Raw genomic sequence first — 18,315 nt, 5'->3', positions numbered from 1 at the left:
AATCTTGCTCAAACATACAATATAAAGCAAGTTATAGCAACAATAACACATTCACTTTCGCACACATTTCGTCAAACACATTATGTCCAATAATAAGTTTAACTCAAATACATTATGTCCAATAATAAGTTTAACTGTTTGAACTACAAATGATTTATAAGATTCATAAATATTATCCTAATGATAACCAGTAGTGCAAACTCAATTATAAAATCAATCAATAAGAAAACTCCAATAACTAAAGGATTAACTAACTTAAAACCAACCTACGAAAAAAATTAATACTTATAAATTAAAGGATAGACATGTTGTCGCTAAAAATAAGCCGATGAGCCATTATGCTGACATTATTGCAGTGTTTCCAATGTTGGATCTTGGTTGTTGCCCCTGTGGATATTTGAGAGAGGGAATTAGTGGGTTACAGTATGAGAGAGAGAGAGAGAGAGAGAGAGAGAGAGAGAACTATGAGATAATGATGTAATTTAGTCCAAAAAATTTGTATTTGTCTAACTATGATGGAAATAGTTAGAGTGACCAATTTTAGAAACTCAAAAAATTTTGGGCTAGTTATGTAAAGTTTCCTTTCAACATTGGGGCTTGTTGGTTGCAAATAAAATCATGGAATTGGTTTATTTTAGTAGAAAATAAATTCGGTACAAAAAAGTTTACTTTTGTTAAATTAAATTATCATGATCTTACCATTTAGTCCCTTAATAGTTAAAATTTTTGTCCTAGATAATTTGAGGCTAAAAAGTTGTCTATACGATAAAGGGTGGACGAGAAAGATAAAATAAAATAAAATCTTTTATCTCTCTTCCCATAAAAAAATTGTTCATTCCCTTGCTTATAAATCCTCCATAGTTTCACTCCACCAAAATCCGTTAATCGAAGTGCATGTTTATATAGTCTATAATCAAATTTAATTTTTTAAGGATAATTAAATTGAGTTATATTTATTTGTATTTTAAGTAATTTAATGGTAAATTTATTTATACAATTTAGTCCAATCATGTATTAAACTAATCATGAGAACACCACTAAATGTTTCTCAATCTAATCTAGTTTAATTTTATCTTAATCAATCATATTCATTACAATCCAATCAAAAAATCATGCCACACACCCTTAACTGTAGCATTAAGCCATGTGTTTGCCATCCCTAAGACACATTAAGGGTTAGTTTGGTAATATTATACTTTTTAAAAATAATTGATGTTAGCAATGGTGTAGAAATAATTAGGTAGAAGAGAATTAGTTAAACGTTTGATAAAATTTATTTTTAAAAATATTGTGAGTTTACAAGCAATAGCATGTGTTTTGACTAAATCTTATTGTTAAACTATTATAAGAATGTAAGTGACTGAATTTGACATAATGTTGAATAAAAAATTTACTTATACATTTATAAACATAAAACATGTGTGTGTGAATATAATTGCTAGCTAAAATAAATATTTTATATTATTAATTTTATTTTTTATTTTGTTATCTCAATAAAATTAGAAAAAAATTATTAATAATAATTTCTTTAACGTTAATAAATTTATTTCCTAATTAATAAGGATAATTTTATATTTCTATAATATATATGAAAATACATATGAAATTGTATTAAGTATAAAACTGATTTTTAAAATCAGATTCTAAAAAACTATTCATTTCTCGCTTTTCAAAATATGTTGCAGAATGGACAATTTTGTTAAAAGGATTTTTGAGCAAATTTACGAAATACTAAAATTAATTTATAACTTTTTAAAATTACATTTGAGTCTTCTAAAAGCAATACAAAACGGGTCCTAAAAATCAAGGGCAACTCCTCTTGTTACAAAAATATCTCTTCTTTCTTTGATTCTTTTCTCATTATTATTAAATTTAGTGAAAACGACACCTACACCCCTAAAATTTAGAGAAATGGTCAAGTATTCATGTTTGCAATAAAGAACACCAAGACTCATTTTTAACTAAAATATTGTTTGGCTCTATTAACTCACAAAAATTGACTCCAATGTTTTATAATGAATAAAAATATGAAATTAAAATAAATGTAACAATATATGCATTTTGATATAATTTCAATATTTAAAATTTTTTAATACTATACAATCTTATATTACTACATGAGACACATTTTTATTAATTGTAAAATCTATTTAACCAAAGATTTATTTAAATTTTATAATAAATACAAATATATTATGAAAATTAGTATAATATTTTACATTTTGAAGATAATTTTGTATATTAAAAAATATTCTAATAATATTAGAACATTAGAAAAATTAAATTATTTAAATTATATTTATACTTATTAAATATTTTTAAATTAAAATTTTTAGTTATTTTTTACTAAGAGTATTATAACCAAAAGAGAATTTTAGTATCTCTTATTAAAAAATTAAGTCTACATAATTATTTTCCTAAATCTTGAGAATATGAGTATCTTTTTCCCTCGGGACAAATGCTTTGACTAGTATTTTTCACTTTTAATTTTTGAATTCGGCTTGTCTGAATGCATTGCCCTCCTTATCTAAAAAGGATACGCTTAGAATGTTCACATAAAAAAATTTTAAAAAATAATGATCGGGTTGGGTCGCATATAGTATTTACACATTAGTTCATAAAGTATTCATTATCAGCATCGCTATTACCAATAGATAAATTTCCTCACTCAAACTTTGTATATGTGTTATCAACATTATCAATTTTATTACATCTTAAAAATCGTACATATAAATGTATACTATACATACATTCATCCAAATGAAGGAATTTGAATTAAAAAAATCACAATATTATTCAGTGTTGATGGGTGTTTTCGACATATTTTGGGGGTAGGAAAAGATAAATCTATCTAAAATAATGAATTTATATTTTGAGGGGAGACGAGATACCTCACTGGTTTGTTGTGTGCTGTGCTTTTGAATTTGGAGGAGGTGAGAATGGAAGAGGGAGTGGTAACAATGGAGAAATATATATATATATATATATATATATATATATATATATATATATATATATATATATATATTTGGTTTTGACCACGAGGTATTCTGGGGAGGGCCCCAACTGTGGGAAACACCTTTAAGCCCGTACCACAACTCAGACTAGAAGTCCCCGCTCGAACTGAGAGGCACATGTTCTCCCAACAAAGACGACTTCCCTGCGACTCGAACTGAGGAGCAAACCCAGTCAAGCCACTTAAGGGGACTCCTTTGCCAGTGGAGCCAACACTTTGTTGGTACAATGGAGAAATGTTATAACAAAGAAAAAAAGTCCTTCCAAATGAGCTTCACGCCTGTAAAACAGTGAAATAGAGGTTCGAGGTAAAGCCGGGGTACCCCGCAGGGGCGGACCCAGAACTTTATATTATCCTGGGCTAAATTAAAATTTTTATATTTTGGAGTGAACATAAACATTTATAAGTAAAAAAAAAAATACATCAAATAAGGAGATACAAAAAACCCTATAAATATGTACTTTAAATAAAAATAAGTATACAAAAAGAATAGAAAACAAAAGATAATTTAAATATAAAAATACTATTTTTTAATTATGGAATATAACATTGCAACATATATTAACATCTAATTATATAAGAATTAATAAATCAATTAAGAATTTCAAGTTTGAATAAATCAATATATGTAATTATAATCAATTAAAATATTGCAAATAGAACTTTATGTTTGAAAAGTACTTAATTACCAAGCTTAAATAAATTAAACAATTAAAATTTATTCATCTTTTAAAATTATAAAAATATTAGTTGTCAAGAGTTTCAATAATAAACTAAACTCTAACGTAGTAAAAAAGTATTTGTGCGCCATTATTTCTTTGCCAGTCACTCTGACTCACTTTAAAAAATCATATCAAAATACTCAAATTTTATTTTCTAACTTATCCTCTTAGTTAATGCAACTAATAAATAAAATCTCAACATTCACATAAAAAATTTATGAAATTGTTAATAATTTTTATTATATATCTTTTTAGTATTTTTAACACTAGTGACAATGTTATATTACATTGACATACTTTTTTAAATTAAAATTTTAACAACAAATTAAAGTAGTAATAACATTTTCGACCCCTAATGTTTTCATTCTATTCAATAAGTATATAATTTAATCATTTTATAAATAAGCCACTAATAAAAAAATATAATTGAATTAGGGATATATTTAAACATAAAGTAAAAACTCTATTGTTTTATGAAATTTGATGAAAACATAAAAGCAACTGAATTAAGGACTTATTAAAAATAAAGTAAAAACTCTATTCTTATATAGAATTAATCTAAAGAAAAGGGGTTTAAATGATTTTTTCTGGACTAGACCGGGCTACAGCTCGGTCTAGCCCAGCTGTAGGTCCGCCACTGGTACCCTGGCATTCACACTTCGACGCTCAAATTAGCAAACTCAAGCTTTTTATGGCAAAGAGAGCTGACTAGCCCTCTGTAAATCAAGATTTAAGGTTGAAGAAAATATATTTTTCAGAGTGTGGGTGTTGATGGTGAATGAGAACCTGATCGAGAATAAAACCTAAACATCTTTATATATGGAGTACCTCAACTGTTATGTGATGTATCCTTTTTGGCTAACTTTTTTTTACATTTTTATGATTTTTGGGCCGTTATGTGCAAATTCGCGGCATATCTCATCCTTTGGAAACGTGGCGCACGCTGGAGAGTAGTCCAGGGTACCTCTGCAGTGGCTGTCAGGTAGTCCTTCACTTTTGGCAAAGGTAGCAGGCGGCTGTCCCCCCCTTTTAGTACAACATTTTTTTTTCCTAATTTTGACTAAATCGAATATTATCTTTTAAGAGGTGTAGATATTTCTCATGACGGACTTTTTTAAAGGATACTCTTGAGTCGGATCTGTCGGGTACCCCAAGTTATATGGGGCACCCTGATCTATGCGGGGTACCTTGAGTTACTCTGGGTTATGTTAGGTACCTTGAATTATGCCGGGTACCTCGAGTTGTTCCGAGTATTTTGAATTATACTGGAATTATTTCGGGTACCTTGAATCATTCTGAAGTTATTATGGGTACCTTGAATTATTCTGGAGTTATTATAGGTACCTCGAATAATACAGAATACCCCAATCTATGCGAAGTACCTCGAGTTTCTCTGGAATTATTCGGAGTACCTTCGATCGTGCTGGGTACCTCTAATCATGCCGGGTACCTCTAACCGTGCGGGGTACTTCGAATCATGTCGGGTACCTCGGATTACACTAAAGTTATTCCATTCGTTGACACGTGGCGTTCTGCTATCTTTCCTTTTTTTCCCCAAAACTATGGGTTTTCGCATCAACCTTAAAACCACGTAATTTCAACAACTCCAGAAAAATGGTAACTCTTTCCTCCAAACACACAAACATGACTTCTATAGTACGTACTTGCTGAAAATTTTAGATACAAAGATGATGCGAGAAGGTATGACACATAGACGTAGGTTACAAAAAAGTTGAATGTTGAAACTTGAAACTAGCTGGCGGATGATTTTGCACATCCGCTGAACTCGAATTGTGTTGTGAAGATCATGGGCAGATTTTGAAGAGCCAGTCCATGAGGGGACCGGTGTTGATACTTGGGCAACCGAACTTTGTCTTTCCATATGAATATGACTGTCTCTCATGGCCTTAAACTTCAAATATGCCTCTGCATTAATTTCACGGACATCATCGGTAGGGGAAGAACCATGCAAGAAGCTGGAAGAACCAGGCAAGAAGCTGGCTGACGATGAATAACGAGACAGACTTCCTTCCAAACCCGAACTATTCATTTCTCTTGGATGGTCTCTTAGAGTTTTAAACCTCAAGTCTTCACTCAAACCACCGGCTTCAGGGATTACATCCGGAATGTTAGAAGATCCTTCCAGCATGCTTACCACTTCAGACATGGTTGGCCTTAGTGAAGGTGACACATTGGTGCACAAGAGTGCTACTTTAATCATTTTCTCTGCTTCAACCTTGTTGAATTCTGATCCGAGCCTTGGATCCACTAACTCCATTAACGTACCACTTCGATGTAAATGGAAGGCCAGGGAAATACATAACCGAGACAATTATGTTAAAAAATCTACATTTATTGGATTTAAACTCATGCCACAACTGTTGTCCCAAATAAATAAATAACAAACAAACAAACATGTCCCCACTAAAATGGAGTTACATGTACTCCTAAAGAATAAAAATTTAGTTAATCTCATACCCAGTCAAGAAGACAGCTGCAATTACTGTCTGGCACATAACTCATATTATACTTCCCACTGACAATTTCCAAAGCCACAACTCCGAAACTGTAAACATCTGCTTTGTAGGTCAGGTAACCCCATAGAGCGTACTCGGGTGCCATATATCCTCTGCATATCAAATTATCATGAGTTTTGATGTTAAAACAGTGACAAAATGTCATTGAAAAGAGAGACATGTAGCTTACATTGTTCCAGCAACTCGAGTACTGATGTGAGTTTTCTCCTCCTCATCAAGCTTAGCCAGTCCAAAGTCAGATATTTTGGGGTTTAAATCTCTATCTAGCAGAACATTCGTAGCTTTGATGTCTCTATGAACTATCTTGAATCTGGATTCTTCATGTAGAAAAGCTAAACCTCTGGCTATCCCAAGGCAGATCTTCTGCCTCACTGACCAGTTCAATTTCAGTCGACTGTTTTCACCACCTTAACATGACCATTCCAAGAGATATTACTAGGGAGAATAATAGATTGTTATATAACTTGTATAGTGTTTCTAAGTTACTATTTTATTTTCCTCTCACATAATCAATCAAGCAATCAATAATAGATTACACTTACCGAATAAAGCATGGGCAAGGCTGTTGTTTTCCATGTATTCGTATACTAGCAAGAGTTGATCCCCTTCAACACAACAGCCATGAATTTTAACAAGATTTGGGTGTTGCAAACACGAAATCATGGCTATCTCATTTAAGAATTCACGATTCCCCTGCCTTGATTTTGAAGAGAGCTGCTTCACAGCAATTATAGTACCATCTGCTAGTTGACCCTGCATCCCAGTTACGAAAAAAGAAATGTACAAATTTTAAGTAACCATTGAAGGAAATTTTGTGTTAAGAGGATGATTAGGGGCAAAAGGTTGGCCAATATACCTTGTACACAGGTCCAAATCCACCTTCTCCAATCTTCTTTGCAGAATCAAAATTGTTAGTTGCAGCTTTAATTTGTTTTAAGGTAAAAGAAATTGTTTGGAGATCCGACTCTTTCATAAAACCTGTCCAAATTAAGAGAGACAAGTGTGAGACTAGTAATGTTCCCCAAATGGCTTGGAATATTGCCTGACAATCGGTTTGCAAAAACAGAGCTGCATGGACAATTCCAATATGGTTAATTCAGTGAGACAAACAAAATTTTATTTTCTCGACCGATTGAAAGATGTAGATATAGCTTACATATACTTCAGTTGCATCGAGGCCCATTCACGTGGTATCGAACCATGCAGATAGTTGTAAGCAAAATCACTGCATTCCACAACAATATCAATCAAATTTACAAATTGGTCTGTAAAAGAAAGAAGGAAACGAAGATATTCATAATGCAGTAGACTAATAGGGGTGCATTTAGTTACATTTTTGGCATGGGTCTATTTTTTGGTAGCATTAGTCTAAAATAAACAAAAATGCAAAATTCCTTGTGAGGAAGCACTTGTAGATGATTTCTAGAAAATGCTTAGAGGGTCAAAAATGTACTGGAAATGCTTTATGGAGAAGCATCAGCAAGTGCTTTTAAAGTTCTTTCACAAGCATTCACAGAAACCCTCTCAACAAAATTGGGTATCAATCCCAAATGCATAAAAAATTAGCGAACAATAAAATTAGAATAAATATGCATTGCTGAAAGTTGTGTACAATCTTACACATTTTCGAGGTAAGGAAGATTGACAATTTGAGGTGGGAGAGTTCCTCGAAGGCTGAAACGCATGAATTCCGCGAAAAAGTAAAGCAAAACCAGATTATTTTATGGGAAAAGAAATTTCCTTTTCGCAAAAACAGCACTTTTCACACTCCATTAATGGGCAATAGCAATTTTCAGACTTTTTTGTTACTACATTAAAAATTGACACTGTGTGACCAAGATTCCTCTTTGAAAGAATGCTACAAATACTTTCATCTAATTCGTGAGAGAATCAAGGCAACTAACTTACATGGCAATAATGTGGCAGGTTTCATTCTGAAATTGGCAGTTGCAGGTTATGTTTCTCAAAGGATCTGTTAATACAATCTGTTTTATAGTGACGTGATCTTCACAAGCATCAGAACCGAAAGTCCAGTTAGTGGCTCCCATTGTTTGAGCTATCTGATTGAGAACATCAACTGCATTTTCATCATCATCATCAGAAAATTTAAAAGTTAAAAAAAAAAAAAATCTGCTAATAATGCTTTTAAAAGAATATTTGAGATTCTGGGTTTTTACTATCTTGATAAAGTAATTATTCAGAGATAGGATCAAACCAACTGCCAACACAATCAAAACCTACTAATCGAAGTAGATCCTACTTGGTAAAAGTGAAAATCTGTACTAAAATTGCAAAAATTTGAACTTACCTTCATGTCGAGGCAGTTTAGCAGCAGCAAAAATTTGAGCCCAAAAGCAACTCATAACCAGCACAGGAAGTAGAAAACGTTTGAAGAAGAAGAGCATTTTCGCAAAACCCAAAATAGGAATCTGTATTCAAGTTTGTACCCAAAATATGCCTTGAGCAGAGCAGCTCTCTTTCTGCCTCTAGCAGCCAACGTCATCCAATCGTTCTCTTCTCCTTTGTCCTTACTTTTTGATTTACACAGTAGAAAAGGTTAGAATATTATGCAGCTCCATAAATAAAATATGCTGTATGCACGCACATCCAATATTTCTTTAGTCAAAATGTTGAAAAGTGAAGATTAAACAGCCATCTTAATTACTTTCAATTCACCTTTCCGTGCATGCATGAGCATGCAATACGAATACCTTTACTTTTTTTCTTTTTTTTAATAGGAATCAACGTTTAACATTTTGTATGACTAATGATAGTAACTCTAACAGAAAGGGCCGGTTATTGCATTTGTCAAATCAATGATAAGGTTTCAGATTCCTTCGCTGCTGTAGAATGGAGCGAAGTGAATCGTTTGGACACTCATTGATCATTGATAGCTCAAATATATGAATAGTTAGTGTCAAACTGTCAATTTGATATTGATTCAGAAAATTATATTATTTGTTTTAGAGTTATAAGATTAAAATGTGGATGAGTAATAGATCTTATGTAGAATGGTCAAATTAGATATTTTAAGCCCAATTTGACATTATAGGTTTTTAATAGGAATAGTAGCGTTCGTATCGAAATTGAGCACGAATAGCATGGGAGACTCCAAAACATATCTTGTAACATAATATATTTTTTTAATTTTATAGTGAATTTCTTTTATCTTTTAATAGTGAGGTGCTATTTTTTTAACTAATTTTTATACATTCATCGCTGCTGTTTTTCAAAAGCAGGACGGATGTGAGCCGCTAGACATGGCAGCCAGCTAGGGCCAATCAGATTGGAAATGGTTGCGTGCGCCTCTAAAATTATTGAGGAAGCCAGCAATCATCAAAGTTGTTCTTTTCACATTTGTTTTGTGGACTCCAAATGTATAGTTAGTTTGTAATCTTACAGTCACCAAGGTAACAAAATGCACAATAACATAGATGTGTATATACACACATATTTTCAAAAAATGAAAAAGGAACTGCGGAATTGACAACACCAAAAATGATGTATGTTTCTAGGAACTCGATGAATTATGGTTGTAAAGATCATAGGCAGTTCATGAGGGCATAGTCGTTGAAAGCTGTACCTCTGAATTCATGCCTTGGATCAGCTTATAACCGTCTCTAATGACTTTATACTTCTTATATGACTCCTCATTAATTTCATAGAGATCTTGGGCAGCCGAAGTAGAGGAAGAGGCCTGATTGAACTCAGCTGATATTGAATGCTGGGACTGAGTTGCTGTCGAATTCTGACTACGCCTCAGCCCCTTTTGGTCTCTCAAGGCTTTGAACCTCAAATCTTGACTATAACTTCCAGCTTCTGGTATCATATCTGGTATGGCAGTTTTTCCTTCCAGCATGTTCACCACTTCCGACATTGTTGGCCTTAGTGACGGCGAAGCATTTGTGCACAAAAGAGATACTTTGATCATCCTTTCTGCTTCTTCCTTGTTGTATTTTGATCCTAGCCTTTCATCCACTAGCTCCACTAACTTTCCATCTAGCTGAAGATGACAGGCCTACCCAAACCAAAACATAGCATTAGAGAAGACACAACAACCACAGAAATGAAAATGCAGAAGGTGAATTATATGAGTTAGTTGCTGACCCAATCGAGAAGACAAGTGCAGTCGAACTCCAGAGCTGAAGCATAACTCATATTATTTTTCCCACTAACAATTTCCAAGGCCACGATCCCAAAACTGTAAACATCTGCTTTGTAGGTCAAATAGCCCCAGAGTGCATATTCTGGTGCCATGTATCCTCTGAAGTCAAAATTATCAATTTTGTATTACACTGAAACAATAACAAAATTATCAGTTTTAAATGAGAGACGTGAAATGAGGCTTACATGGTTCCAGCAATGCGAGTGCTGATGTGGGTTTTATCCTCCTCATCAAGCTTAGCTAGTCCAAAATCTGATATTTTGGGGTTTAAATCCCTATCTAGCAGAACATTTGTAGCTTTGATGTCTCTGTGAACAATTTTGAATCTTGATTCTTCATGAAGAAAAGCTAACCCCCTGGCTATGCCAAGACAGATCTTCTGCCTGGTCGGCCAGTCCAATTCCAGTTCACAGTTTTCACGACCTTAAAAATACAATAACCATTCCAAATCCAATCAGAAACATCCCTACAGAATATGAAACATAATATACCTGTATGTAACATTTGCTTCTTGTTTTACTAGACTAAACTTACCAAACAAAGCACGGGCAAGGCTGCTGTTTTCCATGTATTCATATACTAGCAAGAGTTGATCCCCTTCAACACAACAGCCATGAATTTTAACAAGATTTGGGTGTTGCAAGCACGAAATCATGGCTATCTCATTTAAGAATTCACGATTCCCCTGCCTTGATTTTGAAGAGAGTTGCTTCACAGCAATTATAGTACCATCTGCTAGTTGACCCTGCATCCCAGTTATGAAAAAAGAAATGTACAAATTTTAAGTAACCATTGAAGGAAATTTTGTGTTAAGAGGATGATTAGGGGCAAAAGGTTGGCCAATATACCTTGTACACAGGTCCAAATCCACCTTCTCCAATCTTCTTTGCAGAATCAAAATTGTTAGTTGCAGCTTTAATTTGTTTTAAGGTAAAAGAAATTGTTTGGAGATCCGACTCTTTCATAAAACCTGTCCAAATAAAGAGAGACAAGTGTGCTTTAGCCTCTAGATGAGTTTCTGGATTCATTAAGTTATTTCCTTACTAAATTTAATGTGGATGGTCAAAATGAGCATCAGCATGTAGTTTGAACCTAAATGTCTTCACATGCTTACATAAAGTTAATGCTGTTATAAAGATACTATTTTGATTATTATAATGAAAAAGAAAATGATTGTGAATAAATGTTGAGTAGCAAACTGAAGCATTTTTTAATTTTTATCTAAAAGAAGCCCACACCTCTTTCTTTGCGCCTCTTGGTTCTCAAATAGTACCTCCAACCGAGGATACCGAACGCCAAGATTATGAGAGATAATCCTGCAACTACTCCAACAACAATCGGCACTACCTTCTTCTTTTCAGGTTTGAAGTCTGCCAAGGAGAATCCATGAAGCAGGATTATCAGAAGCATGTGAAAACATGGAACGAATGCATTACAGAAACGTGTGGGCATGAAAAAAAATTCAAAACTACATTGATAGGCTTAATAACTTATGGAGATTTTCTTTTTCCTTTCACATAAAATGGATATGTAAGAAAATGGCTGCAAACAAACTAAATATCTGAATTTTGGTTTTTTTCTAATGTACAATCGTAGAGAGTTAAACTTCAAAAAAGAACATTTGAAATTGTGTTACTAAAAATCCGGACTTCGCAACGTATTATAATGTTAGTCGATTTTGAAAACAGAATAAGGGATGAAAAGGACTCACTGGGGTCATTCAATGAAATAGCTGATACTAGGGGGCCATAAACTCCCCTTTTAGGAAGTGCCGTAGTCCCTTTTCCAGCCCAATGGAAACGGATCTCTATAATGTGATTTGTAACAGTGACATTATAGGATCTTGCAACTGGCTTAAGAGCCCCAGAAGCTTCAGCTTTTATATCGAAATTCCTCTCAACTTGTTTGTCCTGAAACAAGACAATCCAGAGAAACATATTGAGAATCATCCATCATATTACTCAATAGCACAACTGTCTCCCAAGAACTCACAGAGAGAAATGTGTCCGATGAAAATCTATTTCCTGATTCTGATTAATTACCTGAATATAAATATCAAATAGACGCCTTCCCAGGCTGTGAAATGTAATTCCATTACTGAACTGGACCTCCGCAAAGTGTAGACTCAAAGTATAATTTCCGTTGTCTAAACAATATCCAAAGTAAGTAAGTGAAAGAGGAGCAATGCGTGCATTAATGTATAGTTCAGAAAGGTTTGATGAGTCAGGAGTTGCAATGTAACGTCTGTTTTGTTCATCATCATCATCAGTGAAGTCTCCACTGCTACTAAAACCCCAGTTAGTATCATCTTCTGAATGGTATGTTGCAGCACCACCACCAATTTGTCCATCTCCTTCAAATGTGCTGCCATTTACTTTTACTTCATTTCCACCACAATTAATGTGCAGTGAGTGCCAATCTGCCGAGAAAAAAGAATGTTAAAGACTATCTGAGCAATGAGTTTTCAAGAAACCAGAAATGAACTGACAATTAAAAAATAAACAGAAGAATTGAAGTTGATTTGAATATGATATTATTAATAGCTAGGCTACCAACTATTTGTGATTCTAAAAGTCAACATATTCGAGATATAGATTTTATGGTGACTTACTGATAGTAGAGTATACTTACATCGATCGCATTTGAAATTATTCTTACATGGAAGAACTCCACTTCTGGTTTTTAGTCAAGGAAAAAGAGAATATTAGTAGACATTACATTGTCTAATCTAAAAATACACGTTGCTTCTTATTTATTGGATGATAAAATGACTGTATATTTTTAAAACTTCTTTATACATTGGTTGTTAAATCTGTCACATAAGCTACAATAATAAGAAAGCATGAAAAGCAACATACAAATTGCTGTGCCCAGAAGAACTTCGGAACAGGTTCAGATTTAGATTCCTAACGAAATAACGGGAGACAAAGCAAATATCAGCACTCAGATATACCAAGTGATATTACAAGCGGAGAAGATTATTTATTTAACATAGAGAGGGAAATATACTGACTGTATCTCCCGACAAGCAGGCTGCTCAGGGTTTTGATGAGTGAAATTATTATATGACAGATCCCTGCATGCAAGAAAGAAGCAATGAAGGAAATTTCATGCATAAGATTATTTATTTAACAAAATTGATGTTTAATATGGTCTCTTTAGAAACAGGATTACAAAGTTACATATGGTTACTATATAGTAAATCAACAGATTGCAAATATATATGAACATAAATCACTAAAATAAGTAAAACTCAAGGCATCCAGGTGATAAGATACACACACATTAGTTCCTTTCCTCAAGATCGACGCTGGTATGTTCCCGCTGAGAAAGTTGCCAGTTAGAAAGCTGACCAAGGCCGTATCAGGTGGTTAATGAGTTGGACATCACATAATTAACATTGTAAATCCAGACAGTTGATTTCATTAACTTACATGAATTTCAAACTCGGTGGAGTTGCAACATTGGGAATTTTCCCGGTTAGCCTATTAAAACTGAGATCCCTGTCCAAACCAAATTCAAAAGATAATGATTATCCATGTAAATACATTAACTGGCCTGTAAGTGCTGATGCTTCAACTCTATTGCTGCTATGGCAGCTGCAAGGTATAGAAGAATACTACATTACTAGTTGGTGTTACTTTTCATGAATGTAAACCCGGAATTTTGCTTTCATTTTCAAGTATTTAATTTCTGCATTAGAAAACAAAGAATGTAGCATACTTACAAAATTCGCAGATTATTCATTCGCCAGATATATTCAGGAAACTCCCCAGAAATACCACAGTTTCTCAAAATTCTGAAAATCCAACATTAATCCTGTAAGATAATTATAAGGCGAATAATCATACTCCATCAAAATGATAGAAAATAGCCAATGAGCATACATCCTTTTAATGCCTGCCATTTTTCTAAGATCCGGAAAAAGATGATTTGTTCCAGCTATGTCACTAATCCTCCTGTTAGAGTGCCATAATTAACAGATCCTTTTAGTATCGTTAAATATAATAAATTAATCATATAAATTGATGTATTAAATCATTCTGATTATTGTAATTGACAAGTAGAGAAATATTTACTCACAATTGTTTCAGATTTTCCAAGACAGAGATGGATGACGGAATGGGTCCATCGAATCCACTACCTTGCATTTCTCTGCATCAACTCAAATTAACAAATCAAGAACAATCAAGAACCAGAATGTAAGATGAGAAATCTTTGTAATGTAGATGATCGTACAGTCTCTCAAGTTGCTTCCAGTTTTGTATAAATTCTGGTATACTCCCATTGAAGTTGTTGTCGCTGATCCTACTGCAATGTGCAATGAGAATGAGTACAGCTTATACCTCTGATAAATTTTGAGCATGATCTGACACTAATCAAGAAGGCTTACAAGTTAGTTAAATTTTTTAGCTCAGCTAGTCCCGTCGGCAAACTTCCACTCAACTGATTGGAGGACAGTCTCCTGTAACCATGACAATTTATGGTCCAAATGATTACATTGATCATGAACAAATATCAGCCACAAAAAAGCTTGACAATGCCTTACAGAGTTTCCAAGTTTACTAATTTCCTGAACTCCTCAGGTACGGTTCCCGAGAATTGGTTTGCTTCAATGTCCCTGGCAAATTAGACCCATTCAGATTACAAAGGGAATAAATTAGTTATCATTTACATCAGTGGCCTAAATATGTTTGCATAAACCAAGAATTGATAGCTTACAAGTACGTGAGACTGGTAATGTTCGCCAAATGGCTTGGAATATTGCCTGATAACCGGTTTCCAAAAACAGAGCTGCATTAAGATTATTGACGATCAATTAACTCTATGAAACAAGTAGAATGCTAACTGCTTAACCTGATTAGAGAGAATTAGATATAGCTTACATGAACTTCAACTGCAACAAAGCCCATTCGACTGGTATGGAACCATTTAGGTAGTTGTAGGCAAAATCACTGCAAATTAACAAAAATGATTAATTTATTTATAAGTTTAATCTCCCAATGCATTAGATTAGAGACTATTCAACTCACACTTTCTGGATGGAAGGAAGCTGGACCAATTCTCGTGGAAGTGTTCCAGAAAGGTTGCAACGTTTGAATTGTCTGAAAATGGAAAACAAAAGATACCCAAAATTGGTCCTTCACATCAACCTAAACACAAAACTGAAAAATAAAAATATGCCGGTTCAAATTTTATAAAATGACAAAAAAAGAACCTACATTTCAGTAATGTGGCTTGTATTATCGATTCCAAGGTTGCAAGTAATGATCCTGGTGGGACCTTCTTCCAGCACTATTGGTGTCTCATTCAGGTCACAAGCATTAGCATCAAACGTCCAGTCCCTAGCTCCCATTGTTTTGGCAATTTGATTGAGCGCATCAACTACATGCACAAAGAAGCATCTCTCAATTAAACATCAGAACTTGGTGAAAATAACAGTTCTGAATTCGACCAGTCACCAAATTTTGAAGTTCTATTTTTAATTTTTTTAATAATATTATGAATGTCACTAATCTGACCATTGTAAGATCGCTGATCCTCAATTCAATTATCATCTTAGGCTCTTAACAATGTTTTATTCTTTATTTCTGAGAATAATACACTACTAATACCGAGAGAGAGAGAGAGAGAGAGAGAGAGAGAGAGAGAAATGAAACATAAGCTACAACTGGTTACAAGATATCATGAAGAAGGGGATATTGAAAATAAAAAGAAAATTTTATCAGCCGAACCTTCAGCTCGAGGCAGAGTAGCAGAAACAAGTACTTGTGTCCATAAGCAGCTTACAGACAGAATTGAGACAAGGAGCAGGTCAAGCTTCAAGAAGGACATCTTTGAAGACCCAGAAAAGCTAGCCGTGAGGTATGAGCTATGAGCTATCTTTCAATTCTACCCTGTTTCCTTGTTGTACCGTACGGATCTTCTGATGAGCTGTTATTACTACGTTGTTTTAATAATCTTGCGATTCTTTTATATTTGCTAAATGCAGGGATGATGAATCTTCCAAGCAAATAGCTCGATTAAGAAAATTCCAACTACCCTTCTAATGTGATTTTGTCTTTCGTCCTGGTACGATTTTAGAATGCAGTACCAGTCAAACTAAAGTTAGATTTGTTTTTGTCATATTCTGAATTGTATCCAAGCCAAGTGCATTATTTTAATAAAAATATTGTCTCGGCACATGGTTGACTTCCTGCCAATGCTAAGATTCTCATTAAACCTCATCCGCAGCATGTCTGATTAATTAATCGCCGATATGGATTTTTCCACCTTACAGGTTAATGAAAGATATGAATTGTTGGTCCCATTCGCAACTATTAGTATAGGAACCCCCGATATTTGAATTTTCATTGGTTTTTTGCATGGTCAAACTGTAGGATTCTGCTTTAAATATTTTGCTTTTGACCATCGAAATTGAGGCAACAGTGACTATTATTTTAATGCAATAATGCATGTGTTACGAAATTAATTAAATTTCCTTATACACACACAATATATATATATATATTTATATATATGTCATTGCAACATTAGAATGGAATATGGATAGAAAAGATTATAGAGATATAGTTTAATGAATCAATTAACCAATTAGTCACAGATGTCCATATACAATCTGAACTTAATTAGTGTGTTAATTGGACCTTAAAGAGAGAGAGAGAAATCCACGCCGGTTTGGCAATTAAAATATGGTTTTTTTTCTTCCAATTGGAAATGGATGTCTCACTTTGATATTGATGACTTGAATAAATCAATAAATTATTTGATTACGTTACCTCCCATTCCCATTGGCTATCTTTCACAAAATACGCGCATTAACTATTGGTTGTTTGAAAAATTTTCTCTAGTTTGAAGATAAATTTTTGGTTTTACATTTCTCAGTAGACTTTTATTTTTGTAAGTACATTTCTTAGTGGACTTGGAGATTTTTATGTTCATGCAAAGAACTTTCTCTTCTTTCTTTTTCCCATTAAAGAAAGAAAATAATTATTCACTATTTAGTTTCAATGATGAAAGATACATTTGCAAAACAAATGTATGTATATGATGGGCGATTGGCGATTCCCGCCGGATCCTATATCGTGCGTAGCCAGATAATGACAATAAGCTGATTTCTTGTTTGCTATTCTTGTTTCTCAAATCTCACGGAAAAGGATATTGGTTCTCCGTTTGTATTAAAAAGGTCCCAAACCATTTTTCTTTTCAACGATTACAATTTCGGATTTATTACAACTTGAAATCTATTAGGATGGTAGATTTTAGATATATATATATATATATATATTATTTATTTATTTATTTTATAGTGCAACTAGAATATTTCGTTCATAAATCTTCTCTCCCTTACAATTTTCTCTCTCTCTCTCTCTCTCTCTCTCTCTCTCTCTCTCTCTATATATATATATAAATACTCTTTAATAAGGATATTCTCATTTTGTTAAAATAAAAATGTCACTAAAATATAAAAAATATAATTTCTAATTTATTAAAATCTATATTTTTTTATCTCTTAGTATATTGAAATTTATATTTTATTTATTAGTCACATCCTCACTTTATCAAAATAAGGATGCCTCATTAGAGAATGATTATATATATACACACATTATAGGTCATATGAGTTCTTATTGTATTACATGCCTGATTATCTAAACTCTTATTAAAATAATAAAAGTATACTTAAAGCCTAAGGTGGTGTTTATTTTTTTATCTAAAAAAATTGAATAAACTTGAATTAGTCTGAATCTTAATAAAGCTGAATGTTTGAATCTAATAATATATTTATTTTTTGTTCGAATCTCTAAAAAAAATATTAAGTTATTTTTTTAACTTAAAAAATCTAAAAACAAGTATTTTTTACATTTGTGCACT

At 33.1% G+C, this 18,315-nt stretch overlaps 2 protein-coding genes across 5 annotated transcripts in view; both read right to left on the bottom strand.

Annotated features, from left to right (window-relative positions):
• Window positions 1-6,054: 6,054 nt before the first annotated feature.
• The window catches only part of LOC18053080 (probable leucine-rich repeat receptor-like serine/threonine-protein kinase At3g14840), a 23,277-nt gene continuing 11,016 nt past the window's right edge, over window positions 6,055-18,315 (bottom strand). The window contains exons 1-8 of one of the 4 annotated variants that reach the window (XM_024190578.1): window positions 8,584-9,081; window positions 8,184-8,352; window positions 7,896-7,949; window positions 7,432-7,500; window positions 7,132-7,253; window positions 6,818-7,028; window positions 6,445-6,682; window positions 6,055-6,367 (exon numbers count right to left, since the gene is read on the bottom strand). In XM_024190578.1, coding sequence (XP_024046346.1) covers window positions 6,211-6,367; window positions 6,445-6,682; window positions 6,818-7,028; window positions 7,132-7,248 — 723 coding nt within the window. In that variant the 5' untranslated portion in view covers window positions 7,249-7,253; window positions 7,432-7,500; window positions 7,896-7,949; window positions 8,184-8,352; window positions 8,584-9,081 and the 3' untranslated portion in view covers window positions 6,055-6,210. Of the gene's footprint in view, window positions 6,368-6,444; window positions 6,683-6,817; window positions 7,029-7,131; window positions 7,254-7,431; window positions 7,501-7,895; window positions 7,950-8,183; window positions 8,353-8,583; window positions 9,082-18,315 lie in introns of those variants that run through there. The other 3 variants (XM_024190581.1, XM_024190579.1, XM_024190580.1) reach the window with 3 other exon arrangements.
• LOC18053079 (probable LRR receptor-like serine/threonine-protein kinase RFK1) lies at window positions 9,508-16,525 on the bottom strand. Its single transcript, XM_024190577.1, has 24 exons — window positions 16,176-16,525; window positions 15,663-15,825; window positions 15,474-15,545; window positions 15,327-15,395; window positions 15,163-15,234; window positions 14,990-15,061; window positions 14,834-14,905; window positions 14,680-14,751; window positions 14,524-14,595; window positions 14,328-14,399; window positions 14,168-14,239; window positions 13,875-13,943; window positions 13,723-13,788; window positions 13,454-13,516; window positions 13,299-13,346; window positions 13,072-13,115; window positions 12,483-12,859; window positions 12,152-12,350; window positions 11,679-11,810; window positions 11,289-11,410; window positions 10,975-11,185; window positions 10,626-10,863; window positions 10,383-10,539; window positions 9,508-10,293 (listed from the first exon to the last, which is right to left on the bottom strand). The coding sequence occupies exons 1-24, from the start codon at window positions 16,273-16,275 to the stop codon at window positions 9,829-9,831; spliced, it is 3,099 nt and encodes a 1,032-aa protein (XP_024046345.1). The 5' UTR covers window positions 16,276-16,525; the 3' UTR covers window positions 9,508-9,828.

This window comes from Citrus clementina, unplaced genomic scaffold, assembly GCF_000493195.1.
Source record: "Citrus clementina cultivar Clemenules unplaced genomic scaffold, Citrus_clementina_v1.0 scaffold_2, whole genome shotgun sequence".
Taxonomy (NCBI): domain Eukaryota; kingdom Viridiplantae; phylum Streptophyta; class Magnoliopsida; order Sapindales; family Rutaceae; genus Citrus; species Citrus x clementina.
The sequence above is the reverse complement of the archived record's forward strand: the minus strand, read 5'-3'. Positions and strand labels throughout refer to the sequence as shown.